Below are 22,401 nucleotides of genomic sequence, written 5' to 3'. Positions count from 1 at the left end.
GCAAAAAAGTTGTGAAATTTTCCAGTTTGTGATTCGCGCTGCGATGAGGGACACAGCACTGAGTGTGTGTGGGCGATACGGGAGTGAGTTCAAGATGGGGCCCTTCTGCCGCTGTGGGAAGTTTAATTGAGTGTTGTTTTGGAGTTCTTGAGATCTTAGGTTAGTGTAGCTGATCAAACACAATGAAGTACATCCAAACCGAGCAGTCTGTGAACATCCCAGAGAATGTCACCGTGGCCATCAAGTCGAGAGTCGTGAAGGTCACTGGTCCAAGAGGTACTTTGACCAAGAACTTGAAGCACATTGACGTTACCTTCAACAAGGTCACCGACAGATTGATCAAGGTTACCGTTCACAACGGTGACAGAAAGCACGTTGCCGCTTTGAGAACCGTCAAGTCTCTTGTCGACAACATGATCATTGGTGTCACCAAGGGTTTCAAGTACAAGATGAGATACGTGTACGCCCATTTCCCCATCAATGTCAACGTCATTGAGAAGGACGGTGCCTCCTTCATTGAGATCAGAAACTTCTTGGGTGACAAGAAGGTCAGAGCCGTCCCAGTCAGAGAGGGTGTCTCCATCGAGTTCTCCACCGCGCAGAAGGACGAGATCGTTCTTTCTGGTAACTCTGTCGAGAACGTCTCCCAGAACGCCGCTGACTTACAACAGATCTGCCGTGTCAGAAACAAGGATATCAGAAAGTTCTTGGACGGTATCTACGTCTCCTCCAAGGGTGTGATCGACGAAGAGGCATAAACGGGGTTCTTCTACAGGGTCTAGTTCTCTTTGTATAGCAAACATATTTGTGTGTAATAACATATCGTGTCATACTAGTGTGCTTATATCGATACGCATCGATAAGTTGCGACTTTATATAAAGGGCTATTTGCAGACTACTTGTCGACTACTTGGCAACCACACCTCTCGAGTAGTCTCTGGACCGCTGGATGAGCAATTGGTCCGCGAGAACGAGTGCAGCCATGGACTCAACGATAGGGATCGCACGTGGTGTGACCGCCGGGTCGTGTCTACCCTTTGAGGCGAGCACACCGTCTTTCCCCTCGTAGGTGGCCGTGTGCTGTTCCTGAGAGATCGTAGCTACTGACTTGAAGGCGACGTTAAAGTAGATGTTTTCACCGTTGGAGATCCCACCTTGGATCCCACCGGAATTGTTAGTCCTTGTGCGCAGTCTCCCTGCCTCCTCATCGAAGTAAAAGGGGTCGTTGTGTTGGGACCCTGGCACGGAGACACCTGCGAACCCGGACCCGAACTCGAACCCTTTCGAGGCTGGGATTGAGAGCATTGCGTGTGCCAACAGAGCCTCGAGTTTGTCAAAACAGGGTTCGCCAAGTCCAATTGGGCAGTTACGCACGACACAGGTGACGACCCCACCGATGGAGTCCTGCTGCCCACGATACTTCTCAATCTCTTTGACCATGTCACCAGCGACCGAGGTGTCTGGACACCTAATAAACCCAACAGAGTCGACTTTCTCCCTGGTAATAGTGTTCAACAAGTGTTGGAAGTTCTTGTCAAAGGGGTCACGCTGCATGGCGACACTACCAATCTGTGACACAAAGGCGACGATCTCGACCCCCGAAGCCAACTTCAAGAACTTCTCAGCGACGGCCCCCGCGGCGACTCTCCCGATGGTTTCTCTTGCCGAGGCCCTCCCACCACCTGAGGACGCCTGTAGCCCGTACTTCTCCGCGTAAGTGAAGTCAGCATGCGACGGTCTCGGGTACTGATCTGTTCCCTTGTAGTCGTTGGGCCTGTGGTCCTCGTTCTTGACGAGCATGGCAAGCGGTGTGCCCAATGTAGTGTCGAACTCTACCCCAGACTGCACGATCACTGCGTCGCGCTCGTTCCGTGGCGTCGACAACTTCGACTGGCCGGGGCGTCTCCTGGACAATTGAGGCTGCAAGTCCTCAGCGACGCGGAGGGGCATCCCGGGGGGGACACCTTCGACAATGCACCCGACTGACTGGCAGTGCGACTCGCCAAAAGTGGTCACTTTGAAGAGTGTACCGAACGTGGACATGGCAATGTTGTGGGTTGCTGGGAGGTGCTGTGGACCACTGGAGAGAGATCGTGTAGCGCTTGAATTGTAGACTCATGGAACTGATGCGTCTTCGATGCGGTAAAATTTTATGACTCTTTCGAAGCGGCGGTCACGTGGGGCGGTCAAGATGGAGCTCCTACCGGTACTAGTACCAACTACTGCTACTACTACTGCTACTACACTACTAGTAGTAGTTACAATCACTAGTAATACTGTAAGAAATGCTAATAATACTACACCGCATGTGCCAGTAGCACTTTGACATTAAAACACACCCGCGCCCACAGCAACGCACCCGCACCAGCACACCAACGCGCAGACACGCTCGCTGGCAACACCCCCCGACGCCCGCATCCCCACCCCATAACAACACCCCAGACGCCCTCACGGATCGCCGAACAACACCAAACACCAAACACCGTCCCACAACAACAACCCTAACCCCCACAGCACGCCTCACAACAGCAACAACGCCTCGCAACGTTGCGACGACGCAACGAACGAAAATTTTCTGTTGAAGACGACGACAACAAGAACTCTTCGTCTCTTCGTCTCTGCAAACGGGGAAGAAGAAGAGGAACAGATCACGAACGACTTTGCATTTGCAGCTGGCCACACTGCAATCAAAGGACACCAACGGGATGTCGCTGTCCGCTTTACTCAACGACGACGACGAGGGCAGGTCGGCCGCTCCAGGGACGGTGACCGCTCCAGTGCCCGTGCAGACGCGAGGGGAGTACCTCTCCGAGTTGCAAGAGTCGATGGCGCGGGCGTTGGGGAGGGACGCTAGAGAGTTGGCTCGACAGGACTGGCAGTACGCGACTTTCCAAGAGTTCGAGTTGGTCAGCGAGTGGAACTTGCAATCGAGAGGGATCGGTGACGGCGGTGTTGCTCAGTTGTACACTGGGATGAGGGACGTGAGGGATAAATGGGAGCGGTACTGGCTGTACAAGAGGAGACGGGACAAGTTGGTGCATGTGGCACCGAGGCTTATTGCACAGGAGCTGGCACAGGGCGGTGCAGGAGGCAGGAAGAGACGGAGAAGGCGTGCGGGTGGGGTCAGTGTGAGTGCCCCAGTGAGTGAGACTGTTCCCTTGCGGGAACAGTCTCCGGAACACTCTCCCGAGTCTTCCGACACAGACGAACAAGAATTCGTCGAATCGGACGACTCGGAGAAGGACGGCGATTTCACAATAGGGTACCAGAAGAAGAAGAAAAGACCTGCAATCAAGAACGTCGTCGTGGAGGGCCCTGAACCCGCTGGTGAAAAGAAACCTAAGCAGCCAGTAACACTAGACAGTGAGAAACCTCTTATCGTAAGGGAGTTGGCGCGTCTGTGCCACAAGAATAAAGTCGCCAAGGCGAAGAAAAGGAGGTTTACAAACCTCGTAGTCACAGATTATACACCAGGGACGGAGGCACTCACCGTTAAGATCACTTTGAAACAGTACCATTCCAAGAGACTACAAAGGATAGTCAACGAGGAGAAAAGATTGAAATTGAAGGAGGAGGAGGCGAAATTAACCGTTCCTACAGGTGACTCGCAACCATCCTCGACAAACGCATCTCCTGCAAAACGCAGAGGTGAACAGGACACCACTGGTACTATTGCAAATGCGGAACTTGTTTCAGAGACGGCTGCAACGCCAGGCCCAGAGAGAAGACCCACGCACGACTTGCCCACATACGGACTCAAGATGTCCGCAAAGGATGCACGTGCAGTACAGAGACACTACGACAATTTGTACATTACCATCTGGAAGGATATGGCAAGGAGGGACTCCAACAGGATGCTCCGGATGTTGCAACAGATCCACTCGGTCAGGTCCACGAATTTCAAGAAAACTTCTTCGTTGTGTGCAAGGGAGGCAAGGAAGTGGCAGTCCAGGAACTTTAAACAGGTCAAGGATTTCCAAACGAGAGCGAGGCGTGGGATCAGAGAGATGGCCAACTACTGGAAGAAGACGGAGCGTGAGGAACGCGAGAACAAAAAGAGGGCAGAGAAGATCGCATTGGAACAGGCGAAACGCGACGAGGAACACAAGGAGTCCAAGAGACAGACGAAGAAATTGAACTTCTTGCTCACACAAACAGAACTGTACTCGCATTTCATCGGGAGAAAGATCAAAACGAACGAAATGGAGGGCGGGGACGCTCACGCGCACAGCAACGACGACGATATCGACTTGGAAACGACAGCGGCAGACAGGAGGAACCAACTCCACGAGATAGATTTCGACAACGAAGACGATGAGCAACTCAAACTGCGTGCAGCGGAGAACGCATCAAACGTGCTGGCAAAGACAAGAGCGCAGGCAAGAGCCTTCGACGAGCACAAGGTGGCTACAGAGGACGGCGGTGAGGAGGAGGAGGAGGAACTAAACTTCCAGAACCCAACGTCCCTCGGGGACATCAGCCTCGACCAACCGAAACTGCTTGCGTGCACTTTGAAGGAGTACCAACTCAAGGGACTCAACTGGCTGGCAAACCTCTACGACCAAGGTATCAACGGTATCCTCGCAGACGAGATGGGTCTGGGCAAAACAGTACAGTCGATCTCAGTTCTGGCTCATTTGGCAGAACATCACAACATATGGGGGCCATTCCTTGTCGTCACTCCAGCGTCGACTCTGCATAACTGGATCAATGAAATTAGCAAGTTCGTCCCGGATTTCAAAATTTTGCCCTACTGGGGGAACGCCAACGACAGGAAAGTCCTCAGGAAATTTTGGGACAGAAGGAACCTCAGGTATGGCAGGGACGCTCCCTTTCACGTCATGGTCACTTCGTACCAAATGGTCGTCTCGGACGTAAGCTACCTCCAGAAGATGAGATGGCAGTATATGATCCTCGACGAGGCACAAGCGATCAAGTCCTCCCAGTCGTCCAGGTGGAAAAACTTACTCAGCTTCCACTGCCGTAACAGATTACTCTTGACAGGTACACCCATCCAGAACAACATGCAGGAATTGTGGGCACTGCTCCATTTCATCATGCCCTCACTCTTCGACTCGCACGACGAGTTCAGTGAATGGTTCTCAAAGGACATTGAATCGCACGCAGAGGGGAACAGTAAGCTCAACCAGCAGCAACTGAGACGGCTCCACATGATACTGAAACCGTTCATGCTTAGAAGAATAAAGAAAAACGTGCAATCGGAACTGGGGGACAAGATCGAGATTGATGTCCTGTGTGACCTAACGCAGAGACAGACAAAACTGTACAAAGTACTTAAGTCTCAAGTGTCCTCCAACTACGACGCCATCGAAAACGCAGCAGGTGGCGACGAAACCGCGGGGGATCAAAGCATCATGAACGCCGTCATGCAGTTCAGAAAAGTGTGTAACCACCCTGACTTGTTTGAAAGAGCAGACGTGGAATCGCCGTTCTCGTTCGTCACATTCGGTAAAACAAATTCCTTGGCAAGAGGCGCATCGACTTTTACCAACATTGGCGGCGTCAACACAATGAACAACAGCAGTAGTACCAGCGTGAACAATCTGGGTGCAGTAAACGGGGGCAGCAACGTTACCGTCCCTAATTACGTGACTCTCAGCGATGTGGTCTACTCGGCTCGAAACCCGATCACTTTCCACCTACCAAGATTGGTCTATGATGAAATTGTCGCACCAAATTACAGAAGCAACAACGAACTGCTGAGCAAGATTATTGGACACACATTTGACATTTACCACCCAAGTAATAACAGGGAGCTGGCCGGTGAACTAGCACGCTTGACTGGCTTGGCAACAGGAGATATATCCAAACTACACCACGCATCCATAATAGATCGTATCATCGATACGGAACCTGAGGAGTCTCTTAAACAGACTAACTTTGATAAGAGCCTGTTGATTTTGGACAAGCCGTCTCAACTGTACAACTTGTCGAAGCAAACCACAGACAACGTACTGTCATCTCTGTTGGACATTAGACAGCACGCCTACCACGCGGACTATCTCAACACCATCCATAGAAGCTATCACGACGCAGCAGCAGCTACACCCATTCACTTGGATGTACAAGGCTCTAGTAACGCTACTGATAGAAAGATGAGAGAACTGTTTGATCCAAAGGTTTCTCAAGCATTTTCCGAGATCCCGCCGATCATCCAGTATAACATGCATGTGAAAAAGCATATCCCTCTTGATGTTTTCCCCAAGTCTGAGATGTTCCCAGCACCACTGAACAAAACTTTCTCGTCTACTATCTCCATGCCCTCGATGGACCGTTTCATAACCGACTCTGCCAAACTGAAGAAACTCGACGAGATGCTGCCGATATTGAAGGCGCAGGGCCATAGGGTTTTGATCTACTTTCAAATGACAAAAATGATGGATTTGATGGAAGAGTACTTGACCTACAGACAGTACAAACACATCAGACTGGACGGTTCGTCAAAACTGGAGGACCGTCGTGATTTGGTCCACGACTGGCAGACCAAGCAGGAGATATTTGTGTTCCTGCTGAGTACGAGGGCAGGTGGGCTGGGTATTAACCTAACCGCGGCAGATACCGTGGTCTTCTACGACTCGGACTGGAACCCTACTATTGATTCGCAGGCCATGGATAGAGCTCATAGACTCGGGCAGACAAGACAAGTCACCGTTTATAGATTGTTGGTGAGAGGAACTATCGAGGAGAGAATGAGGGATAGGGCCAAGCAAAAGGAACAAGTACAACAGGTGGTTATGGAGGGGAAGGCTCAGGATCACCACGTGAAGACTATTGAGGCAACCGCAAAAATAGGCGAGACAGCAACCTGAATGCGACTTCGTCGTGATCGTTACTCAGTGTATTAGGCATTTGAACACAAACGCTGTATCGCATGTAGCCATGAATGAACGTCATTATATATCGAAATGGTCTATAATAACCTTAAAAAATGAATGTTTTCAACATTGATAAGTACTTCTCGTAATGCTTGTTGAATTTCTCGTATTCAGTCTTTGACAGGTCTCCGTCTTTGACAGCTGCATCATGAACCAGTTTGAGTTGGTACAGGATCACGCCAAATGAATCTTTTTTCAATGCGTAAAACTTCTGCAGTTTTTTCACCTCGTCGTCTTCACTGCTCTCGAAGTGTACATCCTGCATATCATCGTTCATGTTGTGCGAGCTAGTGTCATTTTCGCCAAACAGCATTACAAAATCGTCATCTTGCGCTATTTCTGACTTCGGGACACCAACGAGATCATCAGCTGGCTGCTCTTTAGCCTTTACTAAATCTTTCTTCGGTTTAATGGCACTGTTGTCGATTTCTAGATTTCCGCTCAATAACTGCACCATATAGCCAGCGTCCACTTGAGATTCACAGTCGTGTAAAACCAAAAAGTAGAACAGGTAATCGATTACATGGTCTGAGTCCACAGTAGACATCTTGTTCCTCGCTGCTGGTACCCCGTATACACTTATCTTATAGGTTAGTGTGTTCAAAACATCGAAAAAGAACTTCTTAGGGGTGATCAACTTTATGATCTCATTTAGAAAGTCGATGTTGTAATACGTGCTGCTATGCAAATTCCAGAAAGAATTGATCTGGTTCGTCATAATTTTATCTATCGGGTTTTCGTTCAATATCTGTAGCTTACCGTAACCAATGGGCTTTTGCTGCAGATAGATGTTGTCTGTGGAGACAATTCTAGGATCCATATTGTATACAGGGGCAAAATTAATGACGGAAATCAGTTTCTTTATCAGGGACTCCACCATTGGAGGTTCTTGGGTGTCTGAGGAGTAAACACCGTACTCGGTCTGTGTTTGGGGAACGCAAAATTTCCTCAACATCTTTAATAATGGAATAGCATTTAACCTCAAGGCCGCACAATGGAAGGTTCTGGAATCCTCGTTAAGTGTGGTCGGATTTAGCAAGGAGTTCATAATTACTAACACCTTTTGAGTCAATTCTACCAGTTCAGGCTCATTGTTCAAGTAACTCAAATATTTTTCAAGCCAGAAAACAATCTTAATCAATCCAACAATCATGAACGGTTGCAAGAAATATTCGAAGCCGCCAATTACATTGTTCATGTCAGTTACAACATTACATTCTAGAGCATATAATACCTGCTTAAGAATGAATGGCAGTAATGTTGCGAGCTGTTTCGCGTCAGTATTTTGGGTCAGCTGGTCTGATAAGGAACCGTTGATAAAGAGGTCCGATAGCCAGTTTCTGACAAGTTTGTGAGATTGTGTTTGCACCTCTGGGAGAGTTCGGTTCTGTGGCTCGATAGAGTAGTCGTCCGGGATTTCTGTGAGCTGGTCAATAAATTTGATAGTGAACGAATCCTCCAATGGAATATCTAACGACGACTTTAATGCAACATCAACCAGGGAGATACCTATATTCTTATTAATGGAAGTTAACAGTAGTAACGCCCAACTGAATGACAGAAATAGGTCATTTGACTCATCGGGAGCGGTGTTGTCGTCTTTGCTGCTGTGAGAAGAATTGGGCCACACCTTATCGACAAAGTGCAATAAGTCTTCAATGATTCCTTGTGGAGACTGGAATGAAAAGAAGGCAATCAGAGAATGGTTAAAATTGAAACATAATAATGCGCATATCTTTGAAATTCTGGAGTGATTACCGACCGCTATGGCATCTTTCAAGAGTTCAAATATCACAGTTGAAATCTCTTTCATTTTCGTAGGCGGAATTGTCTCGTTGTTTTGCAGTATTTGGTGAATGCCGTTGAATGAGTCCCCGCTAATACTTGAACGCACATTACTATGAGGAATGTCACTTTCACTGTTCACGTCATCGCTGCAAATATTTTCTAGTTCCAGTGAGTCTAGTGACGAAATAATAAATGACTGGATATCGCCTACGGTTTCTTGTGTCCCCTGGGAAGTCGTGATAACAAGATCATCGGTGACCGGTAGTGATTTCGGGTCGACCGCTTGATCCTCCCGTAAGAATTCGTTGATCAATGTAGGGGGTTGCAATCCCAATGAAACTAGTGACTTGATAAAGTCGTGTCTGACGTCAAAGCTCGTTGATGAAAAATCATCGAATAAGTCGTCGTTTCTAACTCGCATATCATCCTTTTCTGAATAGTAAGAGGTAATAGCCTTGATTACTTTGGGGTCTATTTGTTCCAAAGCGGTGGTGACGATTTGTGGGTTTTTCGACGAATGGTTCAGCAGAAGTATAGGTAGATGCTTTGATATGAATATGATCCATTGTCTCTCCAACAGATTCAAATTTGAGTTAGTGCGATGGTACTGCTTATTGCTCACGTACTGGGCGAAACACGTGAAGGATGTTTCTATGAGATCGATAAGAAGCATATCTACATTGGGAACTGTGACATGGTTCCCATCAGCCGATTCCGGAAACAGTGTTGACGATATCGAGTTATACTTGCTCAAGAACTCTGAGCCTATCATCTCCCAATTCATTATTTTGTTGTTTAGCCATATGTTCTTGTAGTAACGGAACAGCTTCATATCCTTATATTTCATGGTGGATACTGTCCCATCCTTATTATTGGGCAAACTCGGTGTCTTCATCGAGAAAAGAGGGCTGGAGATAAACTGCGGTGAGGTAATACTCGGAGAATATATTGAGCTGGGCTCCTGACCTGATACATCCTTGGTTAAACCATTCGAATCTTTGAAGTTGACTTTATTATCCAGCGTGTGTAGCAGCTTCTTGTAAACCAGTCTGCTGATATCCGAAAGCTTGGATAACAAATGATGCGCGTTGTCCCTGCAACTAACGGATTCTATCGTCAATACATTTGAGGGATACTTCAAAAGCACCAGCAAGCACTTTGCAAGCGCCACACTTAATTCATTATTGTTGCCATACTGAATTTCCAGCAGGTTTGGTATTATGACACCAGGTAAGTCCTTGACCAGTTGATCTCCCACGAGCTTGTCCCTCAATTGAACGAAATATGCGCTCAGTTTAGACAAAAAATGAATCAGTAAGTTATCGTTGTTACCGTCACCTGTAGAGACAGTCTTCAACAGCGGGAGAAACAAGTGAATCAAATCAGGGTTGTAGTTGACAAACAGAATTTCTATAAGATAATCAATCAGTATTAAGTTGTGCTGTTCCTTAAATATCTTGGTAAACTCCTGCGCCATCTGTGTGCATATGGTTGTCGCTGTGGTTTTGCTCTCCGCGTTAGATGGCGGTTCGCTGTCGTCATCCACGGACCCGGCCTCAGACGCTAGCTTTTCGTTGTAAAACTCCTTATACAGGTTCAAAAACTCGCCCGAGGAAAGCTGTCTTTGTGAACATTTGACAGCCAGACTGTACAACGACTCATTCGTCATGTCAACCACCATTTCTCCAAGGAGGTACCGGGCAGCGCAGCACTTGTATCAGGTCTGAACGGTGCAGTGCCTGGGGACGTCTCTATAAGCATTTTTAAACCTTCAGAATTCGTGATTTTTCAGTATGCGGCTACGTCGTTTAAAGCGACGTTGGGCCCCAGGTGTCAAGGCGCTGGACAGTTAGGGCACCAGCTCCGAGAACATTCTACCCACGTCTCTGCACTTCCCAAGTAGACCATTGCCTCGAACAATTCCTTCAATGTTTTCCCCTTTCAAAGCTTTGACTCTTCGGCGAGGGAGACGCTTTTCCACCGGAACGTACTGCATTAGAGCTCTGGACCTAGATTATACCGAGAGGTGTGTCACAGTATATACGTTATATATATGAAGTATCACGGGTATCCCCCGTGCCTTATCCTTTCCACTCCCAAAATTCGTTTCGTTACATTCAGGACGCCATACCGTCCAATTCGTTGCTCTGCTGCTCCTGGGTATCCTCTAGCGCTCTTTGCCAAAATGGAACCTCGGTCTTGTTGCCCTCATTTTGAGCATTGTCTCTTTGCCAAGCTGGGAGAGAGTGATCCGTGATCTGTGGATTCTGTTCTCTGGCCTGCTTCCATGCTGGAACGCTTGTATGTGCGTCTGCAGTTTCGCCCTTGTCCCCAAAACTCATCTTCGACAAAAGCTCGGAAGCAGATGGGATCGCATCGACGCCAGGCACACCACCGCCATTCCCGAGAGGAGTCTTACTTCCCTGACGTAACAGATCATCCATTGATGTTACCTGTTTTGCAGACGGATTGGAGTCCTCTTGAGTTGGGCTCGGGCGCGGTGAGTCCATCTTGGGGATTGTGGACGAGCTCTTTATCAGGTTCTTGAGTGATAATAGCTCCTCGTTAATCTTCTTCAACTCCTTCACGCTGCCATTATTCGACACAAACTTGTCAATCTCAGATTGCAAGCCGGTCATCTCCGACTTCAGCAACCTGAAGTCGTCATCCATCTTTTCACGGGCCCGTGTACTATCCTCCAGTGACGTTTGCAAAAGACCGATAGTATCATCCAGTTCATCCAGTTTCCTCCTCTCTTGTTCCTTGAATTCGCTTTGTTCTTGCTCGATACCATCCAGCAGTTTCTGCACTTTGTCGAACTGTTCTTTGATCTCGTCTTTATCCTGCTCCAATTTGGATTTCGATTCGGGCAAGATACTGGGGATCACGTACCGCCTCGTCATCTCATAAACACCGTAAAACAACCCTGCTGTGACAGTAGCCATAACAAAATAATCCTTCCAGTCCCGTTGTGGCAACGGCGGGGGAGGCAGAGTCTCATACACGTATTTATCCGAATCTGTTGGCAACTGTGGAGTCCCCTTGCGTGCCTCAGCAAGGGCAGTCTCGATATGTGCCTCGTCCAGACCCTTCGTTTGTAGAAACTCAATCTTCTTGTTCAGGGGAGCGTTCTTGACCTGAGGGTCGTTCAGAAATGCAACCGCCGACTGTATCAAGGCGGCAGGCGTTGTACCTGTAAATCCGCTTGCATCCTTCCCGTCGCCGCTTCCAGGTAACATCCCAGAGACTCCAGCTGGTTCAGACATACGTGAGACTGCTGGTTTCTCTCTTTCTCTCTGTGTACAGTGACGTTAACTGAGTGTGTTCGAGTTTGACACAAAACATCACTTTTTGTTCACATCGAATGATAATTGGAGGTGCGTTCGATGAGCTCGTAACAGCAGTTGGTGGCACCACAAGGAGGGGCATTAACTGGTCTATGCGCCCCGCTGAACCGTATTAATGATAACTGGGGGTTCGATATTGGTGCTAGATGTCGAGACCGCTGGGCTACGCGATGACTTCGTCTTTGAAACGGCAATGAGGTTGCTGCCATTGTCGTGGCAGACGGGCATTCTGCGGAAGAGGGCACGGTGTGATCAGAACAAAGCACTGTGCAATAGGCTATTACAGATATACGGCTGTTTGTTGTACTCGAACTGTTCTAGCTACGATGCGCTACAATTCGGTAGAGGGCCTTGGGGCAAACCCTTTCTGATAAACGAGCTTGTAGATAAGAAATTGGCGTTTAGCATGACCAACGGCGATAAGTACGTGGCAATGTACGTGGCATGTTGTCCCAAAAATATCGGGAACTTTGAAGTTGGTATCGATATTGCGTCACCTGCGGACCTCAAGACGCCGAATGAAGTAGAACTGTACCGGGACATATTTACGGAAGAAGAGTACGGTTACGTGGCAAGCCCTCTCGGGAACATCCATGAGAAGTTTGCCTTTTATTGGTCATTGAAGGAATGCTACACGAAATACATTGGCAACGGTCTGAACTCTGACTTGAAGCAGATCGATTTTGGTATCGTAGACATGCATCTAAAGACATTCCGGAAGTGTATAAATCCAGACAGGCCCGTTATCTACCACACCATATGGATCGACCATCGCAGAGAGGTCATCAGTGTATGTTGTGACGATGTGGACCTCCAATTGTGTCTAGAGACTCCTCGATTAGTTACTGTATCTTTTGATGAAGTGCTAAAGGTCCTTGGATTAAACGCATACGCATAAATATATTCAATAAGTCAAAGTTTGGGGACTTCCTGGTTAGAGTCGAAACTTATCTGACAAGGCTAATGGAATACATAGCTCCCCATTAAACTTGCCCTCTGTGAGTCTTAAGCCAGCAATAGCTAAGCAAGTGTGATACAGGTCGGGATCATCCTCGTCGTTCTTGCTAAAACCTCCAACAACACTGTTCTGGGTCCTCGACTGTAGAAACGAGCGGGCAAGATCCGTCCGAGTGAACTGTGTCCACTCCGGTGTCAAACATTGCAGAGAATTCAAGCACCAGAATACGTAGCAAGTATCGGCAAACTTATTTTCTCGGCCTTGAAAGCCACCGTGATCCAGTGCGTCATAGTTCTCATTCTTTCCCTCTTGTAAAAACTCGCACCCTTCTCCTGATGTCTGCCTTGAGAGAAGCCAAAAAATAGTCTCCTCCTTGTACGTATTTGGCAGTTGGTCCAACTGGCCCAGTAATTTGAGCGCAGAAAGGGCACAAGATGTATAGCCCGCGTGCGGTTCGCCAAACTCTCCAAACCCTCCAACATCGCATCTCTGTGCCATTATATATTCCATAAGCTTTCCAACATTGATGTGTCGCTGGAAATCTGATATTGAACGATCACCAAGCAGATATAATATGGATACTGCAATGTAACAAAAGCGTAAGTCGTGATGGTCAACTGGGGAAGGCTCAGAGCTCTGATAATTCAGAACAGACACAAACGCACCATTAGATTTCAATTGGCAACACTTGATAAATTTGATTATCGGCTTTCGCAGAGGAGCTACGGTATTTTCAAACTCTTCGTAACTTTCACATAACGTTAACAGGCACACCAAGGCAAAAAGCGTGTTCGCCAGGCTAAGTGAATTGACACCAGGTATAACCAGGTTCAAGCTACCTACAAATCCACCTAGCTCCCTTCCATCGGCATCGACCCACGTTGTGTAATGTTTAAGCAACCAGCTCTTATAGGGATGGTACTTTTTGCAGACAAGCTCGTCTAAAGCGGATAATGATTCTAGAGAATAAAATACAATTGCTAGCTTATTGACATCATTCCCCTCTTGTGTTACCGGTAACAACCCTAGATGTCTTTCTAAAAACTTGACAAGCTTTCTCTGACCCTGGTCCATCGGCCAATTCCCCCTCGAGACGTTCACCATCAAAGGTTCTTATAGTTCGCTCTCTTAGGCTCAAAGATAAAAAAGTCATAGTATTAAAAAAAATAATTCACTAACGTCTAATAACCACAAGGTGACAAAGTAGATACTAAAATATGTAGTGGATCATTCATATATGTATAAGAAGTTAATACTCACTTGAAAAAACCTCTCAACTTAAAAAATAAACTTGTAAGTGGCTATCTCGAATGGTCTCAGGTGGATCGGAACCAGCCCCTCCTTGGAAACTTCCAACGGCACAAGAACCTTGGATTCTAGGTTATCGACTTTTAGCACTTTGTGTAAAGGCAAGTTCAATTTGAGGGTAGCATGAGCCTCCCCTCCCAAGGATTCATACACCCTTACAATAATGCTGGTTTCCTCCCTTGGTTTCAAACTATATTCTGAGTTCAATGCCTTATCGTCTTCGCCTCTTTTTATGTTGGAAAGAATAACATTTTCATCGCCAGAAATGGAAAGTAAATGGTCAAACTTAGTTGCTACTGCCATTGGTACCTTGTACCTGTGGGCCAGATTGAAATCATGGGCTGACCTCACTGTTTTTGCTGATAGGCCATTGCGGTGGGGATAAATAGCGTACTTGATTGTATGCGAGCCCATGTCGGCATGGGCATCAGGGGCCTTCGAAGAACGTAGTAGCGATAGTCTCATTAGGTTGCCGTGTGTAGAAAACCCATACTTGCTGTCATTCAAGATAGAAACACCCTTACTGAAATCAGAGTAATCGGCAAATTTATGGCAACAAACTTCAAACTTTGCCACATCCCAAGAGGTGTTATAGTGTGTTGGTCTTCTTGTTACCCCAAATTGTGTTTCATAGGAAGCATATTCACTGCGAACATTCACAGGGAATTCAACCTTCAAAAACTGATTTCTCAGATTCCAATTGGTAACATTAGTCGTAATATCGACCCTGCTCAATTCGCGAGATTCGGCGGAGACAGCATTCAATGAAATCTCCGTTGTTACCTCGCAATCATCGGATATAGAGAATACCACTTCGATTGAACAGCATTTGGCATCGTTTGATTTTACTTTGATATTTTTCACGTTGGTAACATTTTTATATTGGTTCACAGAGTATAATTCTGTATCCCAGGCCTGCCAGCTTAGAGGTTTATCATCGAACAAAACAAATTGATTAGCTCCAGCTTTGTTTCTCCCATTCTTTATATCGATATACTCGGCATTGGTTAATACGTCTAGTACGCTGACAATAACACCGGTCTCTTTGCAGATAGTGACTTGCAGCTTGCTGTTCGATAAAACGTAAGAGTCTTTGTCCTCCCCAATTCTCGCCTCATGACCTCTAGTGTTCTGCAAGGTTAACTCTGGATATGCCCATGGTAAGGTTGTAATGTAAGTGTTATTATCTGTGGTGCCGACTTTGTTTAGTGCCTTCAAAACTTCAGCCTGTAGTAAGGCACATTTCTTCAAGACTTCCTTCAACATTGGCACGGCTTCATACTTATATACCATTTCAATGCAAGTTCCAGGTAAAACATCGTGGAACTGACATAACAATACGTCTTCCCACAGTTCATTAATCTCGTTGATTGGGTATTTGCAGTGTTTAGGGAATAGCACAGAGGCTTTTGTGGCTAACCATTCGAGATCGTGAATTGCAATTTCGGAAAATCTCATCAACTTCTTTAATTCAGCATGGGTAGTATAGGTTCCCCTGTGGAATTCAAAATACAGTTCACCCTCCCAAGTAGGTAGTTTGCAGCCATTGTCCGTTTTTGCCAAAATGTCTGCGTAGAAATCATCAACAGACTTCCCTACGTTTAATTTGGGAATAACATTTCCGTTTTTGTTGCTCATCGACCTGATTCTCCTCATTTTTTCCAGCATCTCGCGTGTCGGACCACCACCACCGTCACCTTTCCCGTACATCATCAGGCCCGATGGGTAAGCTTCGCTTGTTTTGTTCTGTTTGGCGGTTCTTAGAACGTCACCGAAATGAGAGTCTGCAGTGTACGTGTTTCCAGGGGGCATATGTGTCAAAAGCTGTGACCCGTCAAGACCAGCCCAATTGAAGGTTGAGTGTGGGAAGCTGTTGATGTTGTTCCAAGAAAGCTTTTGGGTCACGAATTTGTCTATGCCAGATAGTTGGCATATCTGAGGAACTTGAGACGAGTAACCAAAGGTGTCAGGAAGCCAAAATATGTCCGATTTGCAGCCAAAATGACGTAAATAAAATCTTTGACCGTACAAGAATTGTCTTGCTAAGGACTCACCACAGGGAATGTTAGTGTCATTTTCGACCCAAGAGCCACCAACGGGGATGAATTGGGACTGCTGTACCTTTGGGATAAGCACTTTATTGAAGAAATCTGGATGATATTTTAAAAGCCATTTAAATTGCTGCGCCTGGGAGGCAGCAAATTGATATTCAGGATACTCGTCCATTAAAGTACATTGGGAGGCCCAGGATCTCACGATCTTTCTTTTCGTTTCTGCAAAAGGCCATAACCAGGCGGTGTCGATGTGACAGTTACCGATACTATAAACTGAGGTAATCTGTTGAGAATCTCCCTTGTAGTATACCTCTGGAGAGTCTAGAAACTGGTCAAAATAGGCTTCTTTTAAAAATTCCCGGCATTTTTTGACACTAGCTCTGTCCCGGTAATCAAACATGTCCATCACTTCGTTAGCCACTTGTCTAGCCCTTTGTTTTTGCCAGGTATCATCAGGTAATTCTCTGGCAGCATCACCTAACATCCAAAAATCAATGTACAGTGCACGAGCTTCTTTATCAGGCCAGACAAGATCTGCACTGTCTAAATGGAAAAATCTGTTATTATCAGGCGGATTGATATCAGACCCATCCCCGCAACCAAACATCCCATTGTTTCCTGCCTCAATGAAAAAACAATATTCTCCAGAGTTACTCTTAGGTAGCAGATACTCCTTCCTCTCACCACCGGAGAACGCAGTTGCAGGTAGGAGGGTGTCTGGGTCAATGACAACGCCCTCGTTGTTACAATTCCATTCAAAGATCAATTGCTCACCGGAGTGTACCCATTTCGAGGGGACCCTCAATTCGACCTTGAACCACGTTGTTGACCAGCTCGGCCCAAATGGTTGGCCAATGTGGGCCTTCTTAAATTCTAGTTTCCCTTTTCTCTCACCTTCAATAACTGAAGACCAAGAGGGCCTTTTATCTGGAGACACTGGATTACTCCCCTCCTCAAATGGAACCTGGTACCAAGAGACATTGACATGCTTCTGATCTAACGAAATTCTCTCCTTATCGTAGAATCTGGGCAAGTTCAAATCTGCATAATCGCCACCTTTGCTAATAAACTGTCTCAACCTGTCCTCGTAAATGTTCCTTACAGGTTTAAATTGTGGATCATAAGTAATTCTCTGGTATCCGGACATGGTGCACTCCCAATAGTCTCAGACTTGCACCCTTCGTGGAATATTCGTGTCTTGTTTGTTTAACTAATCTCATCTCCCCTTTTTATATATAGAGGTTATTGAAACGTTGCTATTACATTTTTACCCGAACGTCTGGCACGTGTCCAATTGAGTGTCGGTGACGATGGTGATGATGAATGCGTATCTGATGAGTATATTACTTGTATAATGGGATATTAACTGAATAGATATATATCGGAAATTAGTATGCACATGAGTGCGATGCGTGTAGATTTTTGTTATAATGACTATTGTAGGGTACTTGTGCGCTAGCATGTGAACTGATTATCCAATGGGGAATGCCTCATTTGGTTAGCGATACCGTGGTTTCTCTTCCTCCAGAGACTGGAACCTTGTAAGTTAAGACCCAGAAAATTGGATACACCGTTCTGTTGAAACCTCTGCTCGCCAATATACTGTCTTGTTTGCTGTGTTGCGGGGGCAATCATGCCAGTGTCTAGTATGACCTGGCGTTTATCGTCTCTCGATCTTTGAACGTCGTTGCTTTGGACGAATGCATTGTGGAGCATTGTAGTTCTATCTGCTCGGCTGACACTTGGGACTGGTGTGGTTGTCGTATCGTTGGAATGCAGCGATACAGATGGGGGGCCCATTATGGTTTCTAGGTCATCCTCGCATGGTGCTTGAGCGTCGTAGTTGCTGCTGTTCAGCCATGGGTCGTTGAGCAAGTCATCGACATCATACCTTCTCGCCGGGTCGACCTCCAGTAGACGGGAAACGCATCTTTTCGCGTCAATGCTAATCTCGTTCCACCATGGTTCTAAGAAAGTGTAGTTCCCCTCGCAGATGTTTTTCCTCAGTAGACTTGGTTCGTCGTCAAAGAATGGTGGGAATCCACATAATATGGTGTAAAGCACGCATCCAATCCCCCACATGTCTACCTTCATGGAGTAATTGTCCTCGCGAATGACCTCTGGTGCTGTGTATCCCAAAGTACCACAGGGAGTGTTCGTTTTCGTTTCGTAGATCAATTTGGAGAGACCGAAATCCGTCAATTTGACAGTACCAATCCCACCACCACCAATCCCATGGAAAAACATCCCCTCATCGACTTTTGTGGACCTATCATCCGATTTCCTGAAATGTTGTCTCTCAGATGGGACGTATTGGATCGGTTCAAATAGGATGTTTTCTGGTTTGATATCTCTGTGGACTACCCCATGGACATGCAAATGCTTTACCGCAAGTGCGACTTGTCTGATGACATGTCTGGATAGATCCTCGGAGAGGTAGGTGTACTTGATAATCTGGTCGAACAATTCACCTCCATCTACTTTCTCTAAAACAACAAAATAGTACGATGGTGATTCTTGGAAGTCCAAAAATTGGACAATCTGTGGGGTCCCCTGAGACACGGTTCTATGTATGGCAACCTCACTCATTATCTCCTCTGGTTTTGTTGTCTTGGGGGTCTTCTTGTTCCCCCTGTGATGATGGTGGTGATGGTGGTGCTGGTGGTGCTGGTGGTGTCGACTATGAGATTGAAGTTGTTCAACCATTGGGTCGTTCCCATTAGCTGCCACAGGTTTCCTAGCGACTTTAATGGCGACCTCTCTATAATTATTCAAAAGGTATGCTCTGGACCCGTTTCTCGAGGGGACAGCTTTGAAAACTTTTGCGAAAGCACCTTGACCGATTTGTTTGATCAGTGTATAATTTTCAAGTTCCTCTTGTTCTGGAAAGTAATCCTCAGGGATAGCCTCTCTTTGCACCATGATTGGGAATTTCATTGGTGACTGTGTGACCGATGACGAAGAGGATCCGTAATTGTTACTCTGTTGATCAGTAGGTTCCTGCATCGTGAAGGAAACATCAGAACCAATAGAAGGTGGAGAGGTAGTGAAGTACCTATTCTCCAGATCCCCAATATCGACATTCTGGTTCAAGTACATCCCGTTGTAGTTGTAGTTGTTGTTGTTGGCGACACAATCGAACTCGAATGGCTCATTGAAAGTCGTGGTGGCATTGACATTGTAACTTTCCGCCGTGAACGGGCTTTTTTCGAATGTGTTGTTGAATAGCTTTTCTAAACCTCCTAACATTTGTATGTGTATGTGTGTGTTGGGGACTTCTATGTAAGATAGTATCTGTTCAACCAGTACAAGTAGTTCTGTTAGGATGTGTAATGAGAATAGTCGAGGATTCTTATATAGCTACAAAAAAAAAGTATGAAGTGGCTTGGATCTCGATGCATAATCCAGACATTAAACATAGGAGTTCCTTATTATTACAAAATCCCCCAGAGGGGGGAGTGGGGGGGGGGATGGAGTTAGTTGACTATCCCTATCGTCATTGTTCCTTCTAAAGAATTCGCCGAAAATAACGAATACAGCAAAATTAGAACTACACTTTAGTGACATCGAAGGGATGCGTTGGGAAGAAGAAAACAAAAAGCAAAAAAAATAAAAACCGGATTACGGTCACAATAATGGGCATCCCAACAACGGATTTACGAAGTGGAACCCGTAGAGGCTAACTTTAAAAGGGTTGCTACACACACAAAAGAAAAATGACGAGTTCTTGAGGGGGGAGGGACACCCGAAAAAGTCCCTCGAGGAGAAGAAAGAGAATAATAGTTTTTCCGATGCCGTTCTGCAAATTTAGAAGGCACAGCTCCTCACAGGAAATGGAAGAACCTCCCGTGCGCCGTGAGGGGACGGAGGCTGTGCTCCGCACAGAAAGCGCCGCGGCGGACGTGCGCGCTCTGCGTGTAATTCCGAGGGAACTTCTTTCCCCGGAGAACAATAGAGCCGTGAGCGAGGGCAGAAAAGCAATAAATCGGGAAACACTCTTGCCCAAAACGGCACGCAGACCGCATGCGGAAAGGGTCAACAATGGCCCCGGAAGGCAAAATTACCAAATCCGGCGCCACTCCTGCACGAGGCGTCAGTTTTCGTCGGGGACGACGTCCCGCCGTGCGTGCACAGAAACCGCCGTACAAAACCCCGCTTTCCCCCCCACTTCAAGGCTGCGGCGCTCACTCCGCACGGACGGTTCCCCGGCTCCGCGTGTTTTTGACTCCGTTTGCTCACACCGAGTACGACTCCTTTTGGACGCCGTACCCGTTCTCCTGCGCGAATCGACTGGCAGAGTCCACGAGCGATTCCGGCCCGCAGGAGAGCAGCCACGTCCCGCCGCCACGATCACCTTCGGCCGGTTGTTCTCCGGTTACCGCGCTGCCGGATCTTCCAAGTAGCGCTCCCCACTCGAATCTACCGGAGTGAATTTTACGTTGTTCCCCTCCGGGCTGCTGCTTCTGCTGCTGCTGCTGCTGCTGCGGTGTCCACTGTCCCAACTCGATCGCTTCGAAGTCCAACCCCTCAGTACCCCCATCTTGGTGCATCGCGGGTGTTGTGGTGGTGATTATCGCCCTTTGTTCTTGTAGTGGGTTCCCAGTGACGTATATCTCTGCGGTCTCCGGTAGAAGGCCCCTCAAGTTCTGCTCAATGAATTCGTACTCCTCAAGGCGCCTCGTTATCCACACGAACTGTACATTCGTATACTGCGTCCTCTGTGTAAGTTGTCTGTAAAAGGGGATCGTGTACGATATCCCACTACCGCCTGCAACAATGACTATTCTCGTACAGGGGTCCTCCGGTATGGAACGTGTTATTGGACTTTCCGCATTGTCTGAGAACCCACAGAATTGTACAGAGTACTGTTTCTCCGGAATCATTTTGAATGTGGACTCGTTTATGACGAGTTTCAAATCGTTCTCCGTCTGCTCGACGACAGTGTATGGGTGAGACGCTGTCAGCCAGTACAGTGGGTTGTAGATTCGATAGGGGCTCACTCTAACGTGCGAACATTCCAACGTTTCCGTTGTTGGGCGCGTGAGGGGCAATGAAACAATGACAAAATTGGATTCACCACCACCACATCTCAGCTTGTAATTGATCTCCATTCTTTGGACATTCCAGATACGGTTCACTCCATGGACAATAACCAACAGACAATTGATGAAAATGTAAGGTTTGACGATATTGGGGCGAGCATGGACCGCCGTGAGGAATAGTAAGCCGATGTTTGTTATGTTATGGTTGAAGTAAAACAACCAATACCATTTCCGTCTTATTGTTCTCAAAGAAAGTATAATAAGTAGTAAGCACTGTACAGATATTAAAATTCCAACGGTATTTCGTTTCTTATGCCACATTTTCTCAACAAGGGACACATTAGGGTCATTTGCCCATTTGGCAACAAACCAAATACCGTGGACTAATCCCAAAATTACTATCAAACGGGATAACCATTTATGAAGTGGTAAAAAATCCGCATATTCGTAAAGAGTTCTAAACGGTGAAATTGGTGACCTTAACGTAAGAAACAGATTTAACGAGAGTAAAACGTAACTTAATCTTCCAACCCGTTTGATATAAACCGATACGTGTTCACGGAAGGAATAGTGATGAACAAACGGCACAAAGATTGGTAGCATTAAGATCAATAAGTGGAGTGGTACGCTCAAACCGGTAACATATCTCAAGAATCTATTGCTCTGACTCCATTTCCTCGGTATAAACTTGATACCGTAAAGAAATGCAACGTAGACCACGCTTACGGCGAGCACATAGTAACCGTACCCAATATTCGCGTAATGGGTGTTACCGTGTCTCTTGAAAAGCTCAGCAGACACAGGCATCATACCCTCAAAGAAAACCGCTGCTGATTTAACGGTTAGCAAACAGACTTCACCTCCAATAACGTCTCCTCTTGTCTTATGTGACGGCAAAAAAAAGGGCTTTTGATCTTCACATCTTAATTTTTCTTATTTTCTAATGACCGATTTATGCGGAGTGAGTCCGAACTTTGACCACTAAAACAATCAGGAACACTTAGATCA

The 22,401-nt window shown here is 46.6% G+C and overlaps 10 protein-coding genes across 10 annotated transcripts; 3 read left to right on the top strand and 7 right to left on the bottom strand.

The window, feature by feature from the left end:
• Positions 1 to 182: 182 nt before the first annotated feature.
• On the top strand, positions 183 to 758 carry RPL9A (60S ribosomal protein uL6; the record flags this gene model as incomplete). Its single annotated transcript, XM_022609737.1, has 1 exon — positions 183 to 758. The coding sequence occupies one exon, from the start codon at positions 183 to 185 to the stop codon at positions 756 to 758; it is 576 nt and encodes a 191-aa protein (XP_022466103.1).
• Positions 759 to 906: 148 nt separating this feature from the next.
• Positions 907 to 2,043, bottom strand: ARO2 (bifunctional chorismate synthase/riboflavin reductase [NAD(P)H] ARO2; the record flags this gene model as incomplete). Its single annotated transcript, XM_022609736.1, has 1 exon — positions 907 to 2,043. The coding sequence occupies one exon, from the start codon at positions 2,041 to 2,043 to the stop codon at positions 907 to 909; it is 1,137 nt and encodes a 378-aa protein (XP_022466102.1).
• A 662-nt stretch (positions 2,044 to 2,705) lies between these two features.
• INO80 (chromatin-remodeling ATPase INO80) lies at positions 2,706 to 6,830 on the top strand (the record flags this gene model as incomplete). Its single annotated transcript, XM_022609735.1, has 1 exon — positions 2,706 to 6,830. The coding sequence occupies one exon, from the start codon at positions 2,706 to 2,708 to the stop codon at positions 6,828 to 6,830; it is 4,125 nt and encodes a 1,374-aa protein (XP_022466101.1).
• Positions 6,831 to 6,942: 112 nt separating this feature from the next.
• On the bottom strand, positions 6,943 to 10,353 carry NUT1 (Nut1p; the record flags this gene model as incomplete). Its single annotated transcript, XM_022609734.1, has 1 exon — positions 6,943 to 10,353. One exon carries the CDS (start codon positions 10,351 to 10,353, stop codon positions 6,943 to 6,945), a length of 3,411 nt encoding a protein of 1,136 aa, XP_022466100.1.
• A 448-nt stretch (positions 10,354 to 10,801) lies between these two features.
• Positions 10,802 to 11,923, bottom strand: PEX14 (Pex14p; the record flags this gene model as incomplete). The annotated part of the gene is made up of 1 exon (XM_022609733.1): positions 10,802 to 11,923. One exon carries the CDS (start codon positions 11,921 to 11,923, stop codon positions 10,802 to 10,804), a length of 1,122 nt encoding a protein of 373 aa, XP_022466099.1.
• Positions 11,924 to 12,146: 223 nt separating this feature from the next.
• LYS5 (holo-[acyl-carrier-protein] synthase) lies at positions 12,147 to 12,929 on the top strand (the record flags this gene model as incomplete). The annotated part of the gene is made up of 1 exon (XM_022609732.1): positions 12,147 to 12,929. The coding sequence occupies one exon, from the start codon at positions 12,147 to 12,149 to the stop codon at positions 12,927 to 12,929; it is 783 nt and encodes a 260-aa protein (XP_022466098.1).
• A 36-nt stretch (positions 12,930 to 12,965) lies between these two features.
• Positions 12,966 to 14,093, bottom strand: CDC43 (protein geranylgeranyltransferase type I subunit CDC43; the record flags this gene model as incomplete). The annotated part of the gene is made up of 1 exon (XM_022609731.1): positions 12,966 to 14,093. One exon carries the CDS (start codon positions 14,091 to 14,093, stop codon positions 12,966 to 12,968), a length of 1,128 nt encoding a protein of 375 aa, XP_022466097.1.
• A 174-nt stretch (positions 14,094 to 14,267) lies between these two features.
• AMS1 (alpha-mannosidase) lies at positions 14,268 to 17,498 on the bottom strand (the record flags this gene model as incomplete). Its single annotated transcript, XM_022609729.1, has 1 exon — positions 14,268 to 17,498. The coding sequence occupies one exon, from the start codon at positions 17,496 to 17,498 to the stop codon at positions 14,268 to 14,270; it is 3,231 nt and encodes a 1,076-aa protein (XP_022466096.1).
• A 308-nt stretch (positions 17,499 to 17,806) lies between these two features.
• Positions 17,807 to 19,600, bottom strand: RCK1 (putative serine/threonine protein kinase RCK1; the record flags this gene model as incomplete). Its single annotated transcript, XM_022609728.1, has 1 exon — positions 17,807 to 19,600. The coding sequence occupies one exon, from the start codon at positions 19,598 to 19,600 to the stop codon at positions 17,807 to 17,809; it is 1,794 nt and encodes a 597-aa protein (XP_022466095.1).
• Positions 19,601 to 20,586: 986 nt separating this feature from the next.
• Positions 20,587 to 22,203, bottom strand: AIM14 (putative metalloreductase; the record flags this gene model as incomplete). Its single annotated transcript, XM_022609727.1, has 1 exon — positions 20,587 to 22,203. One exon carries the CDS (start codon positions 22,201 to 22,203, stop codon positions 20,587 to 20,589), a length of 1,617 nt encoding a protein of 538 aa, XP_022466094.1.
• Between the last annotated feature and the right edge of the window lie 198 nt (positions 22,204 to 22,401).

This window comes from Huiozyma naganishii, chromosome 9 (assembly GCF_000348985.1).
Source record: "Huiozyma naganishii CBS 8797 chromosome 9, complete genome".
NCBI lineage: Eukaryota > Fungi > Ascomycota > Saccharomycetes > Saccharomycetales > Saccharomycetaceae > Huiozyma > Huiozyma naganishii.
Note: the sequence above shows the minus strand (reverse complement) of the source record. Positions and strands in the feature narration are given on the sequence as shown.